Below are 18,288 nucleotides of genomic sequence, written 5' to 3' on the forward strand. Positions count from 1 at the left end.
GACCTCAAGCTAAATATGAATCAGTGACTAATTCTATCTGCCCAATCAACCAGACAATAACTTTGCATTAAAGCTTCCAAAGAAAGGTTCCTACTAGCCCTTAGGCAATTTTACAAGCAGACTTTATGGAATGGTTAAACATTTGCATGAAATGTAAGCTGAAACCTGAACTAGTAAAACTGATTTCCAAATGGCGGGTATATGTTAGCACCCCTTGCATTCCCTGGACAAAACGAAGACATTTAGAAAATAAACATTTTCCCCAAGTATGTATGTACTGTCACTCTACCACATTGTGATGATCTGATACAGAATAAGGTATCATTTGGTATTTCACCAAATTTCTAAACCAAATCAACTATATATCAGATATATATAAATATACACACATACCTCACTCCAAGAAGTAAATATCATCAAAATTTAATATTAATCTTCAGAATAATAATCTATTTAATAATTCCAGGAACTTTTGATTTGTGAATTCATCTCATTTGGTAGACCCATTGCCCCAAGCCCACGCCTGTCATTTTCTAAGCAAGAAACCTCTGGTTCTTTCTTACCTGCAATCTGACTCTGTCCTTGTGGATTAAAAGGACTTGGTGTGGAGTTCAGGGAGGGCCGTGGGTTCTGAGTCGGGACACCTACTCTCATACCGGGATGAGGAATGCGCCCTAAATCACTGAGGCGTTCAGAGAACAAACTAGGTTTAGAGTCATCAAGCTTCTGTCTGTGCCCTGGAAACAGCAAATCATAAAAATAAAAGCATTATTAATATAGCTGAACAGTCAACCATATCAAATGTATGTGTGTATATATAAATATGAATGTTTAAGAACTACTAATAATTGCATTTTATATTTATGTGATTATATAAGGCCTCTAATCTAAAATTAGTTTAATAAGCATTATACCAAATATCTATAGATGAAGAAATTCATCTTCATAAAGGGGAACTAATTTTCCTAAATCACAGTTTATTCAGCAATAGAAATGCTAACAAGGTTATCACCTTTTTGTTCAAGTATTCTGTGAATGAGACCACACTCTCCCCTCACTGAAAGGGCCAGAAATAAGATTTGTGGGCATTACAGTTCCCCCCAAACTGATTTTATCTGTCTTTTCTTGTTGTAGCTTATAGAAGAGAGGAAATGAAATTGAGATCCCAGAGGTCCTCTGTATGTGAAAAACTATCCACAGTAGAGAAAAGAATAGCATTAAGGAGATCAGGACAGCATGGTGGTGACCACAACATCAAAGAACAATTTTTCAAGAGAAAGGTTGATTTCTTATTTTTATGTTACCTTTCCCGTCACCACTAGAAATCTTTTCCAAAAAAGTGAAACACAAAACCGGAGCCCTCTGAGGGGAAAAAATAGACATTTCATCAGACCATGAATTGAGAGCATGAAGGGACCTTAAAATTCATAAAAATCTAACATTTTCATTCTACAGATGAGGAAACAGAGACCCAGAGGGTTAAACGATTTGCCCAAAACCACACAGAAAGTCAGTGGTAGAGTAAGGACTTAAGTCCAGGTAACCTGGCTATATATATAATATTCTTTCCATTATATCATCAATCAGGGAACCCTGGAGGCCTCACGCGGAATCTATACTCTCTGATGTGATTCAGGTTAAACTCAGGTGATTTTTTTTACAAGATATGTGAAAGGGGCTATTTTGGGGGGCTTTCTTTAAATCCCTGCTTAAAAAAAAACAACTTTCTACTAGATTTTTCTCAATTCTCCTTAATGCTAGAGACTTTCCTCTATGTTTTATCTCTAATCTATCTTTTATTTATCATGCATGGATATAGTTTTTGCATGTGGTCTCCAGCATTAGACTGTGAACTCCTTAAAAGTAGGGGATGTGTTTTTTGCCTTTCTTTGTATCCACAGTGCTCAGCACAGTGCCTGGGACATCAAGGTGATAAATAAATGCTTATTAACTGGTTACGTATGTAATATCCTCACTGTGTTTTTGCAGATCTAAGGAAAAATAGTAGCAAATTACTGTGAATAGTGTATGAAGAGGAGGCAGAGAGAGAGAGAGAGACGGAGAAAGAAAGAGAAAGAGAGAGAGAGATGGAGAAAGACAGAGAAAGAGAGAGAGATGGAGAAAGAGAGAGAAAGAGAGAGAGATGGAGAAAGACAGAGAGGGAGAGATGGAGAAAGACAGAAAGAGAGAGAGATGGAGAAAGACAGAGAAAGAGAGAGACGGAGAAAGACAGAGAAAGAGAGAGACACAGAGAAAGACAGAGAAAGAGAGAGAGACGGAGAAAGACAGAAAAAGAGAGAGAGAGAGACACGGAGAAAGACAGAGAAAGAGAGAGAGAGAGTTGCCTCTAGTAGTCTTTCCAAGCTGTTTAAAATTCAAGAGAATTTTGATGGCATATAAAATTAACATGTCTCTGTGTTACCAAATCTGAAAAAGAACAGAGATCAGGATGGGCTGTGGACAACTTTAATATAGAAAAGCAGCAAGGAGTCCTACTACTAAGCCACAAACTAAATATGAGTCTATATGGCGCTGTTGTTTAAAAAACAAGTTGGATGTTTGGATATATAAATAGAAGTATGTCATGCAATCCTCCCACAGGACTCTGCACTGGGGAGACCTGTACTAGGAAATAATGTCCAGTCCAAACTGGACTGGGGCCCTGACAATGTTTTTAGTAAAATATGAAGAATTTGAAAAGGGTTCAAAAGAGAGCAACCAGATGGATTAAAGGATTACAAATTTATTCTATGAAAGAAAGCTAAAGAAGTTTAGATAATTTGCCTTAAGGAAAGGAAGTTTTGTTAAAGGGGGGATTAATTTGCCTTTAGGCACAGACGGAAATATTGTCCAGAAGATGGTAGTTAGCAGCAACTGCATTCCACTGACACTGAGCACAGCACGAGAGAGATGGCTAAGACCCTATTAAGACAGAGTTAAATTGAACATTTGAATTTCCCAACTATAAGTTGTCTCCAGAAGACAAATTCCTCATTTTATTTGCCCCAAAATGTCTTTTCCTGTCTCCTTATTCATTGACTACACAGCCCAAAGAAAACAGACAGGAAGCCAAGACACAGTAACATGAGTGTAGCTGTCTCCACAGTCAAGCTTGTTCCAACGAGGTCCATTAGCTGAAATGTGCCCCGCCACCCACTTCCTGTCAGTACAAGCTTGAAACGTCTGGTTCAGCACCGGGATTGAACCTGAAAGAATTAAGGACCCAGGGAGAGTCTCATTCAAACAGGTTAAGAGTTTGTTCCAGATTCGTCTTATCCCGTTCTCCCACTTCTACAGACATCTCAAACCCCAAAAGGAATGTCAAGAAGCTACCTAGGATTGATTCTTTGCCTTTCTTTCTTTCTTTTCTTTTTTTTTTTTTTTTTTTGGCCTCATTTCATAGATAAAGACACCTTAGGCTCCAAGAGTTTATATGATTTGTTCAAGGTTAGGACTAATTCTGGTGCATTCTTCCATTATGCCTTTTGAATTTGAGTATCTTACTTCCCACCAATTTTCTCTCACATCCCTTCCAGAAACCATTTATGACAATACTACAGAAGTAGTTACCCTAAGCCCTGGGAATGCTGACAAACTTTTATTGCACAGAAAAGCTATAACAAATATGTTATAGGATTAAATGTATCCTTCTTTTTCCTAAAATGAAGGTCTTCCCTTATAATTGAATTAATCAAGTGCCTTCAAAAATCCTTTGCCAAAATGTCTTTTTGGGCCCATATGTACTGTTGAATCATTATAACACTGTCATAGCACTATGTTGGGTTATTTTTTTTTAAGTTCAGAGGCTATATTTATTTATCTTTGAATTTCCTTTAGTTCCTAGGATGATATATTACATATAGTAGATATGTAATAAATAGATCTTAAATACTTTTGTTCCTCCAAAGTTGTTGATAAGATGTTGACACAACTTAAAGACTATAATGCATGAAACAACAAGAAAAAAAGTTTGCAGGTGCTTTTCAGGAATTAGTATATTTGGGGAATAATTTAAGGCAAAATTCCTACTCAATTGTAAATCCCATGAAAGGTAGGGACTCTTTTTTTGTATGAAAAAATAGGTTTATTACAAAGAAATAATATGCACATGAAACCCCTAAAGTTCACAGTTCATAGAGAGGGAAAGAAAAATTCACAAAGGGAAGAGGATAAAACACAAATCTCTACTCAAAGATGGCACAGGAGGGAAAGATGCACTAATGATGGGAAAAGGACATACCCCCTCTTGAAGGGGAGAAGCAAGGAGAATGGAGGGTAGGGACTCTTGATTTAATTATCTTTGTAATCTCCAGTAGTATCTGGAATAGTGTAAAAAGTACATGTGACAATTTAATAAAGGCCAAAGTGAAATTTAGAGGCAGAGGGAAAAAATGTTGAGCTCTCAGAGTCTCTTTTTTGTTTCATGACTTTATGTGAAAAATAAAGCCATGAATTTATAAGAAGCATAATAAACTTTGTTTTTGTTTTCTATAGCTATTTCATTGGTTTATGCTGGTATCTCTGTAAGTAGTGAATTCAATGCACAAGTCTGGAAATATATTGATGTTTTCTCTTAACCTAACACTGCAGGGAACAGTACAAGAAAGACTGAAGGACTGGGCGAGGCACAATGGAAATTTTGAGAACAGGTGAAATGTTAAAAACCTAAAAGATCTTTTAGAAATTATTTTTCCAGGCTTTGTTATCAAATCTTTCCGGACACCATTGAGCAGCTGCAGGAACATACATTTCTTTTTTTAGAGACCAGAAAAAATAAAAATAAAAAACAAGCAGCCTGTCCCCTTCCTAACCCTGTATAATTGTGTTACACTGAGGAGCCAACGCAGCATAGGTGCCTCATCTTTCATCCATGACAAAACAAAACCTCTAAGACCAAACCACATTAGAGTAACACTTGAGTGATGAGCCAGGAGGATAAGATGTTCTTATGTCTTGGGCAGCTAATAAGCTTCCCTGGAGAACTGGAACCAAGACTACAAAAGGCCAATTTACTTGAATCTTTGTGCACTTTGCCATGCAAGGAGACCTAAAGACCGTGTTCAGATGCTAAAAGAGAATAAATTCCAAATAGAAGTTAAAGAAGAGAAAAAAATCTGCTATATAGTTGAAGTTCTTAATATCCAAATTGTTTTTTTATCTTAATATTGATATCCATCTTGAAAGAAACATTTCCTACTCCTTATGAATGGATAAAAGTTATCATTTTGTCTCAAACTTTCTATTATCTTTTTCAAATCTTACTTTCTTCCTCCTCCCCCTTACTTCAGTGTTTTTGGGAAAAGAAAATTCTCTTTATAGACCTGCCCATTTGGGAACACAAGTGCTTCCTAGTAAAGAAACAATACTAGTGAAATTCTGCTAATCCAAAAATTCCCCTGAGTTCTACAGTAAAATTTGTTTATCATAACACTTGAGTATTATTGCAATCCATTTAGAGCCATACAGAGATCTGATCCCCAGTTTCTGACCCCCAAATCAGTGCTCCCTCCACTGAGCCATCTTATAACTTAGCAAAATGTGATTTGTGGTTCATGAAGCTCCTGCAACTTGAACCATATCGCTCATGTAGCTCATGGTTCATTGGTTCCTGACAGAGCAGCGTTAAGTCCTATTGGATGAAATAATGTTCAATAGCACATTTAAAATAAGGGATAACTGGCCTGGGGGAGGTTGAGAGTTTGCAGAAAAATTTTTTCCCCTCAAACGCTGAATATGTTTGACTGAATGTGACTTTTGTTACTTGCCAGGCCCAAAAGAATAAAGCGTTATCAAAAGGTCACTGCAGTCACACATTCACAAGGAGGACAGCACAGGCTTCTAAGTAGCTGTTAAGTCTGTTTAAGGACACTGAGCATTTGGTCAATTATTGTCTGCCCAGCCCAGCTCCTTTCTTTATCCCTAAAGCAATTCTGAGAACTAATAAAAGAGCAGCATGTGTATGAACACAAAATATACACATGCATGTATATGTATATATGCATACACTTAATTGAATATAAAATAAATAATATATAAAACTGCATTTCAATATAATCAGTTTCCTTTGTTTTCTGTATCTAGAAATATTATTCTGAGAAGAGGTCCATATGTTTCACTAGACTGTCAAAGGGGTCTGTGACACAAAAAATTTGGACTTTTTCGAGTCCAGATCCCTAGATCAGGAGGGTTCCTAAAGAACTTGTAAGAAAATCACATAAGCTAAGCTAAGGATGGGTTCTAAGGGACAGAAGTAAGGAAGGAGTGCATAAAGAAAAACTAGATGCCTTGACTAGTATGATAAACAAATTGGATCAAAGGATAAGCCATCTAGCTTATGGCCTTGGTGGGCTTCTCTACAAATACAAAGAAAAAATATACAAAGAAAATATTAGTCATGGCTCCTCAAACTATATTTATAAGAAGCTGACTGCAAGCCATCTTTCCTAAAGTACGCTCAGTGGAATTCTCAGCTCACCCTGGTACAAGAGAATTCCATTGTGCTGATTATAAAGGCATTGTCATTCAAGAAAATTTCTTTTTACACTAGTTTTAATATACAGCAGCCTATGTTGCTACTCTTTTATAATCCTGAAGTAAATTTTTATCACAAGAAGGCAATTCCATAAAAATCTAATTCATGAATAGAAATATCTTAATTAGGAAAACAAACCATTAACTGATCTTATTGGCAAAAACAAGATAATAAAATTCAATCCAGTATTCATTAATCCTGGACCACGTGTGAGGCCCCTCCCAAGGGACAAGGGATAGAGCAAAAGTGGACAAAGTTTTGACCCTGCTCTCAAGGAGTTTACAATCTAATTGGGAAAAAAGGAGGAAAATAATGTTGATGAGGATTGAGGAGAGGAGATAAACAAAGACCAATGAGGGAGGGAAGAAAAGAGAGAGGGAAGGAGGGAGAGAGGGAGAGAGGGAGAGAGAGAGAGAGAGAGAGAGAGAGAGAGAGAGAGAGAGAGAGAGAGAGAGAGAGAGATGGGCAAAAATTTAATCCAGGCATGAGGAAAAATATGAGCAAAGGACAATCACTTTTCTCTGGAAAGTTCAAGGAGCATAAATTCAAGGTTCTTGCAAGACAGGTTGGTGTTCAATGATTCAGGAACAGCATCATTCTTCCAATCACTTGACATTTCCCGTTTTAAAACCTCCCCTTGCCTCCACAGGACCCAAGCCACGCCGGACACAGGGCGGTCTGTGCTCTGATCCCCTTTCCCTCCCTTTCCCTCATGTTCTCTGTAAGCCTCGGCCTTACAGCCCAGGGAGTGCCCCCCAAGCCTTCAGCTTGCCCCCCAAGAGGCAGCTGTAACCTGAAGATATCAGCACGTTTCATACTCCCAATGAAATAACCATTTACTGCCAGTACAACCGTCTGAGGGCAAACTACTATGCAAAAGTACATCCATATCCATGAGTCTCGCCGCTGTAAATGTTTCCTTTCAGTTGGTAATCTGAGTACAGAAGAACTCGTATCAGAGCGACAATTTACAGTGTGAAGGTACAGGTGAATCAATATACCGCGCCACGGTGAATCTGAAGAAAAGGACAAGCTAGCAGAGCACAGTGAAAGACTATTTTTCTTAGTCTTTGTAAACTTCTCAGCATTCCCGGTGCCTAAAACTTATTATAAAGACTTTTTGAATGAAGAGGGCTAGATCTGTTGAGAGGACATGAATTGGGGCCCTAGCACTTCCATTTAATAGCTGTGAGACTGTGGGCAAAGAGCTTACCCTGTAGTTGTAGTTGCCCCATTTGTAATGTGGGTAGTTGGTCTTCACAGCTCCTAGATCTAGGTCTAAGATCTGCATTCTGCACATGTGTATGTATGTACGTACACAAACACATATCTATGTGCCTATTTATGCATGTTAAAGATAGGGAAGGAGAATGACTGGTTTTAATCTACACCAAACATATTTCAAGGCAGGATATAAGTTTTAGTATATCTTAAGGGAATTCCTTTTTTGTTGTTGATTTTAGGAAAGAATTTGACAGTCCAGAATATATACAGAAAAACTGTGTAGAGCAAGACATGAATAGTTCAGACCCAAAAACGTTAGCATTTGGGTTTCTACTCTAGAATTCTGACACTTTTCTGTACATTCCTAGAAACGTACCGTACTCTGTAGGAAAGAGAGAAAAGATACTATTGCAAAGGGGAGAAGTGAAACCCCTCATCTGTTTAAGCACTATTGGGACATTCTAGCAATGTTTGAGTGAAGGACTGGAAATTACAGACCTATAAATCTAGCTTCCAAAAATGAGGCAGCATGCAAATAAAAATGTTTTCAAACAGCTTGAAGAGAAAAAAAGATAGCAGACAGTCTAAACCGAACAACTATTCCATGAGTACTTCATAATTTTTTAAATCCCTTTTAAGATTTTATAGCCTCATGAGAAGTAGCCTTGGCAATTAGAATATATTTTAATAATAATTCTTCTTCCAGGCTAATGGACTTTTTGGTTTTGGTCTTGTTCTGGTCCTATGATTTCATCAATAGAGAGAAGCCTCAGTGTGGAAACTTTCTACCCATACAGATCAGAAACTAGTATGCAGTTTGGAGCCTTAGACTGCTGCCTGAACTAAGTGATTCACCTAGGGTCACACAGTCAGGAAGAGGACATGAACATGAGTCTTCTTGACTGTGGGACCAACAATCAAAAGATCAATAAAGTAATCCACAAGAACATACCCCGTTCCTCATAACTATGTCATGATTATTAAAAAATTTATGTTCACATGTGGCTTTTTGGGGGGAGACAATCAAGGCTAAGTGACTTTCCAGAGGTCACACTACTAGTAAGTTGTCTGGCCAAATTTTCACTCGGGACCTGACTCCAAGTCTGGTATGCTACCAACTATTTATCATTTGGCACAAATCAACAAATAAGTACTTATTAAGTACATACATTGTACTTAGAACTGGGCTAGATGCTACAGGACACAAAAGAACTATATGTGCTTTACATATAAAGAAATACTATATATAGTGAGACAAATTAAACATGTACACATACTATAGAGAACAAGACAAAATATTAGGTAATAGCATTAAATACTGGCAAAAGAAAGAGCCAAATTATCTGGTACAAATAATTTTGTTTATGAACATAAAAAAAAATTTGAAAGACCTTTGATATTTAACAATTATTTTAGAGGAAATTATCCTAATGTGGTTTTATGAATACATATAGTAAATCTGCCTGCCTCTTCCAAAAAGACATTTAATCATGTCTCTTAAATATTGTGGTGAATAGGAAAACATAATCATGGCAAATAATAATAAAAAACCAAAACTAGAAGTAAAACTTTAATCTCTGGAAACTGTTTCATCTTTTCATCTTTTTAAAAATCTTCAGTATATATTTACATAGATTAAACATAGACTAACTTTCTTGAGATCAGGAACAAGGTTTAATTTATCTCTGCGGTTCTTACACCCAGTCTTACACCACTGTCTTGAACTGCTCCAATGAAATTTTATTGAATTAGTTGACTAGCTAAGCAAGAGTTTTGTTTTTATAACATTACACCATTTACAGTAAAATTCACATTATCTTAGCTCATGGGAGAACTTGCTATTTTCCCTTACTTTGTCCATTGAAAGATGAAAAGTTTCCCCCAAAAAATGTCATTAGAAAACAATTTCCCACTGTGAGATTGATAAGTCTGCAATCTTCACTGGGAAAAGCTGCTGACTCATAAATGTCCTTTAGAGTATAGTGCTTAGTTTAGAATAAAATCTATTTCTGGAGAAGGTCAACAAAAATGGACTCAGAAACTCTCATCATTTTTCTAGATTCTAAGACCTTTGATTGTTTGGAAGTCAGCATACTAAATAATTAGCTTACTTGACACCAAAAAGACAGAGTCCCTCCATTAGTCTAAAGAGCTCAGATACAGTAGGAGATGAAAAAAGGATAGCTCTAGATCTATCTTGTTTTTTGCTTTAGAAAGACACACAGGAATATAAATCAATCTCCAACCATAAATAGTAGCAAGCTGCCTCTTCTTAAGCAACATTCCAAAAGGAGTCCTATTAATAAAAGTATTGATTTCTGAACACTGAGAGAAAGAGACAGAATAATAGAGACAGAGACTACAAATCTTTAAAAATCCATCTTCAAAAATTTATTTAATTGTCAAGCACGTGAGCCTCAAAGTTCATCAAGAAAGGGGAGGAGAAACAATTTTCACCCAAGAGAGCAGGTTTGGAGATTTTCCAGTCTCTTGGGTAAATATGTAATTATGGGAAGAAAAATATAATCTTACTCAAGAGACATAATTACATAATTAGGCCAAGAACTCTGTAGAAAAAGTTAAAGAAAAATCATGTGGCTGAGTACTATATTTATTCAATAGCCCCTTCTAATAATTTCTTTGGAATTTTTTAAATTACTGCGTTTTTTTCACATAATATATTATATTATATTAGTGACTGAGGAATTCATTATCCCCAAATCACCAGTATATTACCTGTTACATATATTGGTAGCAAGAGACTACTAAAGACCCCAAGACTTTTAGCAGTAAGCGACTAGAAAACCAGCAACAAATAAATAACTACAGATAAGTTATATATACCCATATATGGACGTATAAAATATAAATGTAGGGATTGAGAAACTTTCATCTGTCTGTAACTAGAAACAAGTTCCATTAATTTTAGCCCTAGAATAGGAGAAGGAACAACAGGCCTATTCACATCTGGGGCTGACAACTTCCATGTTAGATTTTAGGCTGTGTCAAATCGTAAACATCTAAGAAGAAAACTTCTGGAAAAAAGGACAGGGTTATTAAGCCATGCCAGTATCAGTCACGCCTCAGGAATAACATTCTGATGATCAGATGCCTGGGTTATATGTACTTTTCCTGAATTAACTGATTCAAAAACTTGTTTTGTTGCACTTTAAAAGAAAGAGGAAATACTTATGGGAATTGAGAAGAATAGAAGAACAGAAGAAAATAGTGGAAAGAGAAAAAGCAGAGGTATAACAAGCAATTTGCAGGCTCAGGAGAAAATGAATTAAACGCCAGCTGCCCGAATGAATAGATCTAGCACACTTTTTTTTTTTTTTTCACTTTTGCTCTCCTTACCCAGGATTGTACTTCCCAAACTACACTCAAACTACAGAATGTCCTATATATGTCCTATAGCTAACCTGGTACCAGAGTGTGGGTCACTATATTTTCCTGCCAACTGTCCCCAAATTCACCATGTCTGCTCAAGGTTAAACTCCTATCCAGGATTATCTTTCCCCCTCCCTACAATTGCTCTATTAAAATGCTTTCAAGATTAAAATGGACCTTTGCAGTTTTTCAGCCTAGAGATTCTCAAATTTTTTTGGTCTTAGGACCTCCACTAGACTCTTCAAAATTACAGAGGTTTGTTAAAAAATTTTGTTTACGTGGGTTAAAGCTATTGCATTTGCCATTAGAAATCAACACTAAAAATATTTATTACTTTAAAATAGTAAAAAAAAAATGTTTAAACATTTTTATGAAAAATAAACTATATTCCCCAAACAAAAAATAGTGAGAAATGGAATTGTTTTACATATTTTTGCAAATCTCTTTAATGTTTAGCATAATAGAAGACAGCTGGATTTTCATATCTGCTTCTGCATTCAATCTCTTGTGATATGTTGTTTTGGTCGAAGTATATGAAGAAAATCTATTCTCACAAATATATGTTAGAAAAAGAAGTATTTTAATAAGCAAATAGTGTCCAGTATTATTATAAAAAGAGGGATTTTTTTTTTACCTCAAGGACCCCCAAAATATCTCAGGGACCCTTAGAGGATCTCAGACCACACTTTGATCTAATCCAACCAATGTAAAACTAGCAGAAAACCAAGGTTTCCTTACTCCCAGTCTAATCTTCTTTCCACTATACCAAATTGCATGAGAGAAAAAAGGAATTGTCTCTCAATAAAAGTTCAAGAGAAGAAAAAAGTGGAAATTTAATTTATAACTCTTATTACATCCAGTCAGTACCATTTGCTTTGATCATCTCCCAATTCACTCTCAGAATCATGGAATTTCAGAGTTGGAAAGAAACCCAGAGTCATCTGGTCCAACCTGTATCTGAACAGGAAACCCCTCCACAATATTCCCAGCATAGGGGGATCCAACTTTTGTTTGGAGACCTTTCTTGGGGGGGGGGGGTGTTCTCTGCCTCTCGGACCAACCTATTCTCCTTTTGTCTTACTGTAACTGTTAGTAAGATTTTCTTTATATTAAACCTAAATTTAATTCTATAACTTTCATTAGCTGCCCTTAGTTTTGCCCTGGGGGCCAACCAGACCTAGTGTATCTTTATCCTATTAAAAATGATTGAGGATCTGTCCAAAGAGTTTTTATTTATGTGGTTTATAGTTATAGATATTGATCACATTAAAAATAAAAACCAATTATGAATTTGTAGACTCTCTGAAAGGATTTCAGAGATTCCCAGGATGCTCTGGACCAGACTTTGAGAACCACACTGATTACTAATCAATGTGACTGACTCTATCTCCCTGGAGATCTCATCTCTCTCCTATTTCAATCCCAATCTTATCATGTCCTTCACTTTCATGTCCATCCCCAGTTCATTCATCTCATCTGATCTTGGCTGTCCCCTTCCAGATGGGGAATTTATCAGTACTAATAAGGCAAGCTAATTCTTGAGTCAGGGAGTCCTGAGTTCAAATCCTGCCTCATCTACTTAATAGTTATATGATTCTAGCACCTACTTCCTAAAGTTGATGGGAAGATCAAATAAAACAATATTTGTTTGCCTGCCAAATAGTAGGCACATAAATGTGTATTCACTTTTTCTTTACTCCCTAAACCATAGTACTCAGAACTAACTGCAATACTTTAGATATGTTGAGACCTAGAACACATCATCTCCCTAGTCCTGAGTTCCAGGTTTTTCTTAATTGCAACCTAAAGTCACATTAGCTTTGTCTGGTTCCAATCAATGAACACACATATTGCAAATAGTCTAAAAAGGTTCTTGTCATCTTTTCTCCCCCTCATGTCCTCAAGTACTATATCAAACTAAGAAATCTCTTTCTCCACTTTCTATTCCCAACTCCTAAACTCCTAAACAAAACTAAAAATTTGAGAATCTCTAGGCTGAAAAACTGCAAAGGTCCTAGTTTAGTTTAGTAACTAAACCTAAATTCCTAAACTCCAATTTCTATTTCTATTTGGTACAACCTAAAATAATAACAGTGTGAAATATAAAGAGAAGGAAAAAACAAAAGAAAACAAACAAATGGCAACTTTTGTTCACCTTTATTTTTCAAGGAGAAATATAAAGCATCACTGTGCTTTATATGCTTTATATATATTTTATATACTGGGATTTTGGGGAAATCCCAGTAATCCAGCTAAACAGAGCTGGCAGTAACTACCCATCAAAGATTCTAAAGACAATAAAGACTGTCCTGAAGATGCTAGCTCTCTACCTTAATTCTCTGTTCCTTTTTTCTCAGTATGGCTGCATATACATGTGTAGGTGCTTTAGTAAAGACAAAATACTATAGGGGGGCACCTGAAACTTACCCCCCTCAAAAAAAACAAACAAACCCTTCCTGGCACTTCCAGAAAGGGCATCACCTTTTCCATTTGGCTGTCGCTTGAAACAAGAGGAAGAAAAATTTTAAAGATAACGAGCAGGGAAAGAGCCAGTCGGCTCCCAAAGCTTGGTCTTACAGCACTGAATGGCAGGAAAGATCATCAAGAAAGGAAAAAGAAAAAGAAAGAAAAATGGGGGTTGGAAGAGTGTGGGGGGAGCCTTTCTTGCTTAAACTGGACCCAGTCCAGCTGGCAAGATGAGATGGTTTTCTTAACGCTTGCGAAACCTGATTACTTTAAAGGAATGAAGAGAAGGAGATGTAAACACAACCATTAAAACAGATTTAAGGTACTTAGTTTTAATCTAGTCTAAGACCTCTCCAATTGTATGCTGCTTTGCAATTCTCAGCGAGCTAGACATCAATGAGGAGCATTTTGGTTTCTTCTAACTGAGGAATATTATCAGCTGAGGGCTATGGTTGCTATCTAAGTTTAAGGCAGGGAAGAAAGAGAAGTTTTAGTAATAATGGATGGGTGTCTGATGCATCTTTCAGAAGTTAGTTTCCTACATTCAAGAATTATTGTGTTTATATCTACACGATAGGTCTTGGATTGTTTAAACACGATTAAACAAGAGATCTCCCCCCTCCCCATTAAAATTCAGATGGCTAAAGAGCTGAAAAATGTTGTTGACAATTTAAAAAAAAAGAGGTGGGGAGGGGGAGGGTCATTTTGATCTAAACCAGCAAAGGTAACATGATATAAACGCCAAAAGAAAACAGTTTTTACAAGTTAAATTCAAAGGATTATCTCATATATCAGCACCCTTTCCCCCTACGTTTATCCACCTATCCACCCTTCCTTAATGCTTTTGCACAATTTACTACAGTCTTGATAGACAGATAATTGCTTTATCCACCCATGTGTAATAAATGGAGTCTATTGTGTTAATCCTGGTATTCTTATCTTCTGTGAACTCAGAATAAGGAACTGAAAAGCCTACCCCCTTCATTCCACAACTACTGGAGTTTACTCGTTTTCAGCTCTGCTAAAGTGTTCTTACATTCCACTCTGTCTCTTAAGGTGCCAAGTATTTTGAGTAGTATCAAGTTATTGTTATATAAAAGGGCACCTAAAAATAATGTTAAGTGGAGCTGGAAGACAGCATGTCCCACCCTTTTTTTAAATCATAGGCAGAGTGGAAAAGAGGATTTTATACTCAAGCAAAATACAACAGAACAGACAGAGTGTCCAAACTGGATTTCTCCCCAAACTGAGTAGAAGTTATCATTATTCCCAAGAGGTAAGAAACACCACAAAGTTACGAGCCCAGTGCCACTTTCTTAAATGAAAAACCTGCAAATGATTTTCCTCCTCTCTCTTCCCCTCTTTCCAAATGTCAAAAGCAGGTGTTAGCCTTTAAAAGTTTTATAGATTCCTGGCCACAAGCTTCATCCTGAAGCATCTAATCAGTAATGACAATTTGACAGATGCTTCTTTTTCTTCTTTCCGAAAAGTATAATGAATTGGTGATTTCCCTAGATATGTAACATACTGAGTCCAGTGGAAGGGGAGAAAAGGTAACCAGATACTGTTAACGTTTCTTTATAAGTTTTCTTCTGCTGCAGGACCTCCAAAAGGAGCTTTTGAGAACCCTTCCCCAATGACAAACCCAAAATACTCATCAGTCTTATGTGTATATCAAAGAGCACTTCCAACCCATGGGGGAGCAGAAGAGGAGCAGGAAGAGAAAATCCTTTTGAAGGGCTGTAGGGTGATGAAGTGCAAGGAGAACTGGATTTGGAGACATCCTAAATTTGAGGACCTAGTATTCTGAAATATTCTGCTACTTGATACCTGTTTGAATTTGAACTAGTTATCTAACTTCTCTACGTCTTGGTTTTCTTATTTTTAAGTTACAGCAATTAGACTAAATGACTTTTAAGGTTCCTTCCAACTTTAGGATACCAGTTCTATTTTAATGAGGTTCTATTGTTTTCTGGCTTAAATTGATGCATCTCAGTGTGAAGATAAAGAAATGCTGCAGCCTGACAAAATGTCACAACTACTGGGAGGATGTCATCTTCCCGAGTAGCCCTTTTTACTGTTCAAAGTAAATCTGCATTTTCCTTTAATCTGATTTCTTTTTAATATAAAAATCAAAAGTCAGTTTTTTGAAACTTTGACTTTTTTACCTGAAGGGTTGAGAAATATGGGGAGAAAAGAGGGAACAATTATGGTTCATAACAGCTAGTTAGGCAATACTGGGTAAGCCAAGTTAAACTTCAAATGCATAAATGGATACCCCTAAATTTGGTTATTGATTCACACTTAAGAGGAATTCAAAGCAGCAGAGGGAATATGGTACAAGTGATATTCTCTTATAATAAGACAATGAAAAGAGCCCTGGATTTGTAGTCTGTGCAAACTCAGTCCTTTAGTTCTGTGCAAATCAGTTAATTTTTCTGGGGCTCAGTTTCCTCATCTGTATAAAATGAAAGGGTTGCATAAGATGATTTCTAAGATTTCTTCTACCTCTAAATCCTTTATATAATCCAAATAAAGGAGAATTCAACGTCTGACCTTGTTGAGACATGAATTACTCTGGCTATGTTTTAGTCCTGAGATCAAAACATATAATGCATCTAGCAGATGTGTGGTTTTTGACAAATCTATCTAAAGGAATTAAGTGTTTACCAGCATAAGTTGCCTATTCTTTCTTATTGACTTTCCACTTGATGAGATGGTATAGAAGGATTTTTTATTCTTCCCAGAGAAAAGGTTCTTTCCAGAGCCATCTTCCCTCTCTACTTCAGGCATTTCCACCGTCCATGCATATATGATATGAGATGATATTCCATTAGATTTCATTAGATTGTGAGCTTCTTTGGGGTAGAGACTGTCTTCTCCTTCCTTTTATAGCCCCAATGAGTAACAAAATGACTGGCACATAGTAGGCACTTAAATGTTTGTTGGCTAATTAGCTAACTAACTGGAATTTTGCAGAATTCTAAATTGAGTCAGAAGACCTGAGTTCTTGCCATAGTTTTGTCATGGCTTTGAACTAAATACTGCTCCTATCTTTTCCCTGATACAAGACATATTTTTATTTGCTAAAGAATCAATATATCACCTTGAGAAAGGTACTGGATATGAAGCTAGAAGATCCGAATTTGAGTTCTTACTCTACAACTTACTGAGGTTGTATTACTTATACTTGATTCACTTAACCTATGAGGACCTCAGTTTCCTCATCTGTAGTTAAGTCAGTAAGCATTTCATTAATAAGTGATGCTATATATTACTGTGACACTATTAAGTGACACTATATATCACTGAGAGTGTTTTAAAAGGAAGGTGTTCTAACATTTGATTTCTAATGATCTTCCAACTCCATCTTTGTAAGTGAAAAAGATATTGGATTTGGAGTCAAAGAACTCGTATGTAAATCCTAATTTACTGCATGACTCTAAATCCCATCTGGGCCTCAAATTTCCTCATCTACAAAATGCCGAGGTTGGTCTAGGTTCCTCCCAAGGTCCCTTTTGACTCTAAATTTGTGATCTTTATGAGCTATGAATCTAAATGACAAAATGTCATGGCTCCCAACCTGTAGGCTCAATTTAAGAGGCTATGACTAGAAACAGCATCAGAGATGAAGGAGAAGCAGCAGAAGGGGTTAGTATGACAATAAAGAGCCTGAAGTGAACCATCTATCATCATTCACTCCAGCAGGCTTTCTATCCAAAGACTCCTCTGGGGGATCCCTGAATCCACATGGTCACAATATGTGTTTAGCTGCCCCCTGTCCTCCCCTACAAAATGAAACAGAAAAGGACCACAAAGTTCAATGAAATCAATCTTTCTTTGCCTGTACTCTTTCCTGTCCCTTTCTATACCCTTTGTCAATGTGGCTTCCCAGGAGGTAAGCAAACGAACAATGTATATAGGATGAAGGAGGGAGAAAGAAAATAGGTCTGTAGAGGAATAAGTTGGGGGTGAATAGGAGGATGAGGACAAAAGGTTAACAAAGACTCAATGCAAGTAGCATGAGTGAAATCATTTACAAGGCTGCAAGATGAACTGCTAATGACAAAGGATCATAGATTTAGAGTTTGGGGAGACCTGGAAGTCACTAAGTACAACCTGTTCACTTTACAAATAAGGAAACTGAAGCCCAGATGGTGAAAATGACTTGTCTAAAGTTCTATAGATAGATAATATAAGGGACAGGATGAGAACCCCGGGTCATCTGATTTCAATTCCTATATTCTGACCTTGATCTAGTTAGAAGGATTCAGTAGACTGTACAGATTATCAGTTTCCTTTTTTTCCTTCAAGTATCATTAATATAAATGGACAGTGGGACCCTGGATATGGTAGCCCCTCAAAAAAGTGAGTGCAATATTAGGTTGTAGAGATTTAATGTCCCAAATGAGGGACATGACAGTCTCAGTTATATCACATATGGAACATTATTGAAATTTAGTGTTCATTTCTGGAGATGATATTTCAGTAAGGACCTTGATGAACTAGAAATCATTGAAGGTTAAGCAACTAGGATGCTGTGGAGATTGGAGATCATGCTATTGGAGAATCAACTAGAAGAAATGAAGATGTTTAGCTTGAAAATTAGAAGAGTTGGGGGTGTGAGGGAGCAGGACTGAGGAACATGATACTATTTTCAAAAGCTTCATGAGATA

General features: G+C 36.7%; 1 protein-coding gene across 1 annotated transcript in view; it reads right to left on the bottom strand.

The window, feature by feature from the left end:
• Positions 1-18,288, bottom strand: part of RUNX2 (RUNX family transcription factor 2) — a 163,815-nt gene that overhangs the window by 71,621 nt on the left and 73,906 nt on the right. The window contains 1 exon segment of the mRNA XM_031968415.1: positions 564-737. Within this exon segment, the coding sequence (XP_031824275.1) occupies positions 564-737 (174 nt within the window).

The sequence above is a fragment of the Sarcophilus harrisii genome, chromosome 4, assembly GCF_902635505.1.
Source record: "Sarcophilus harrisii chromosome 4, mSarHar1.11, whole genome shotgun sequence".
Lineage (NCBI taxonomy): Eukaryota > Metazoa > Chordata > Mammalia > Dasyuromorphia > Dasyuridae > Sarcophilus > Sarcophilus harrisii.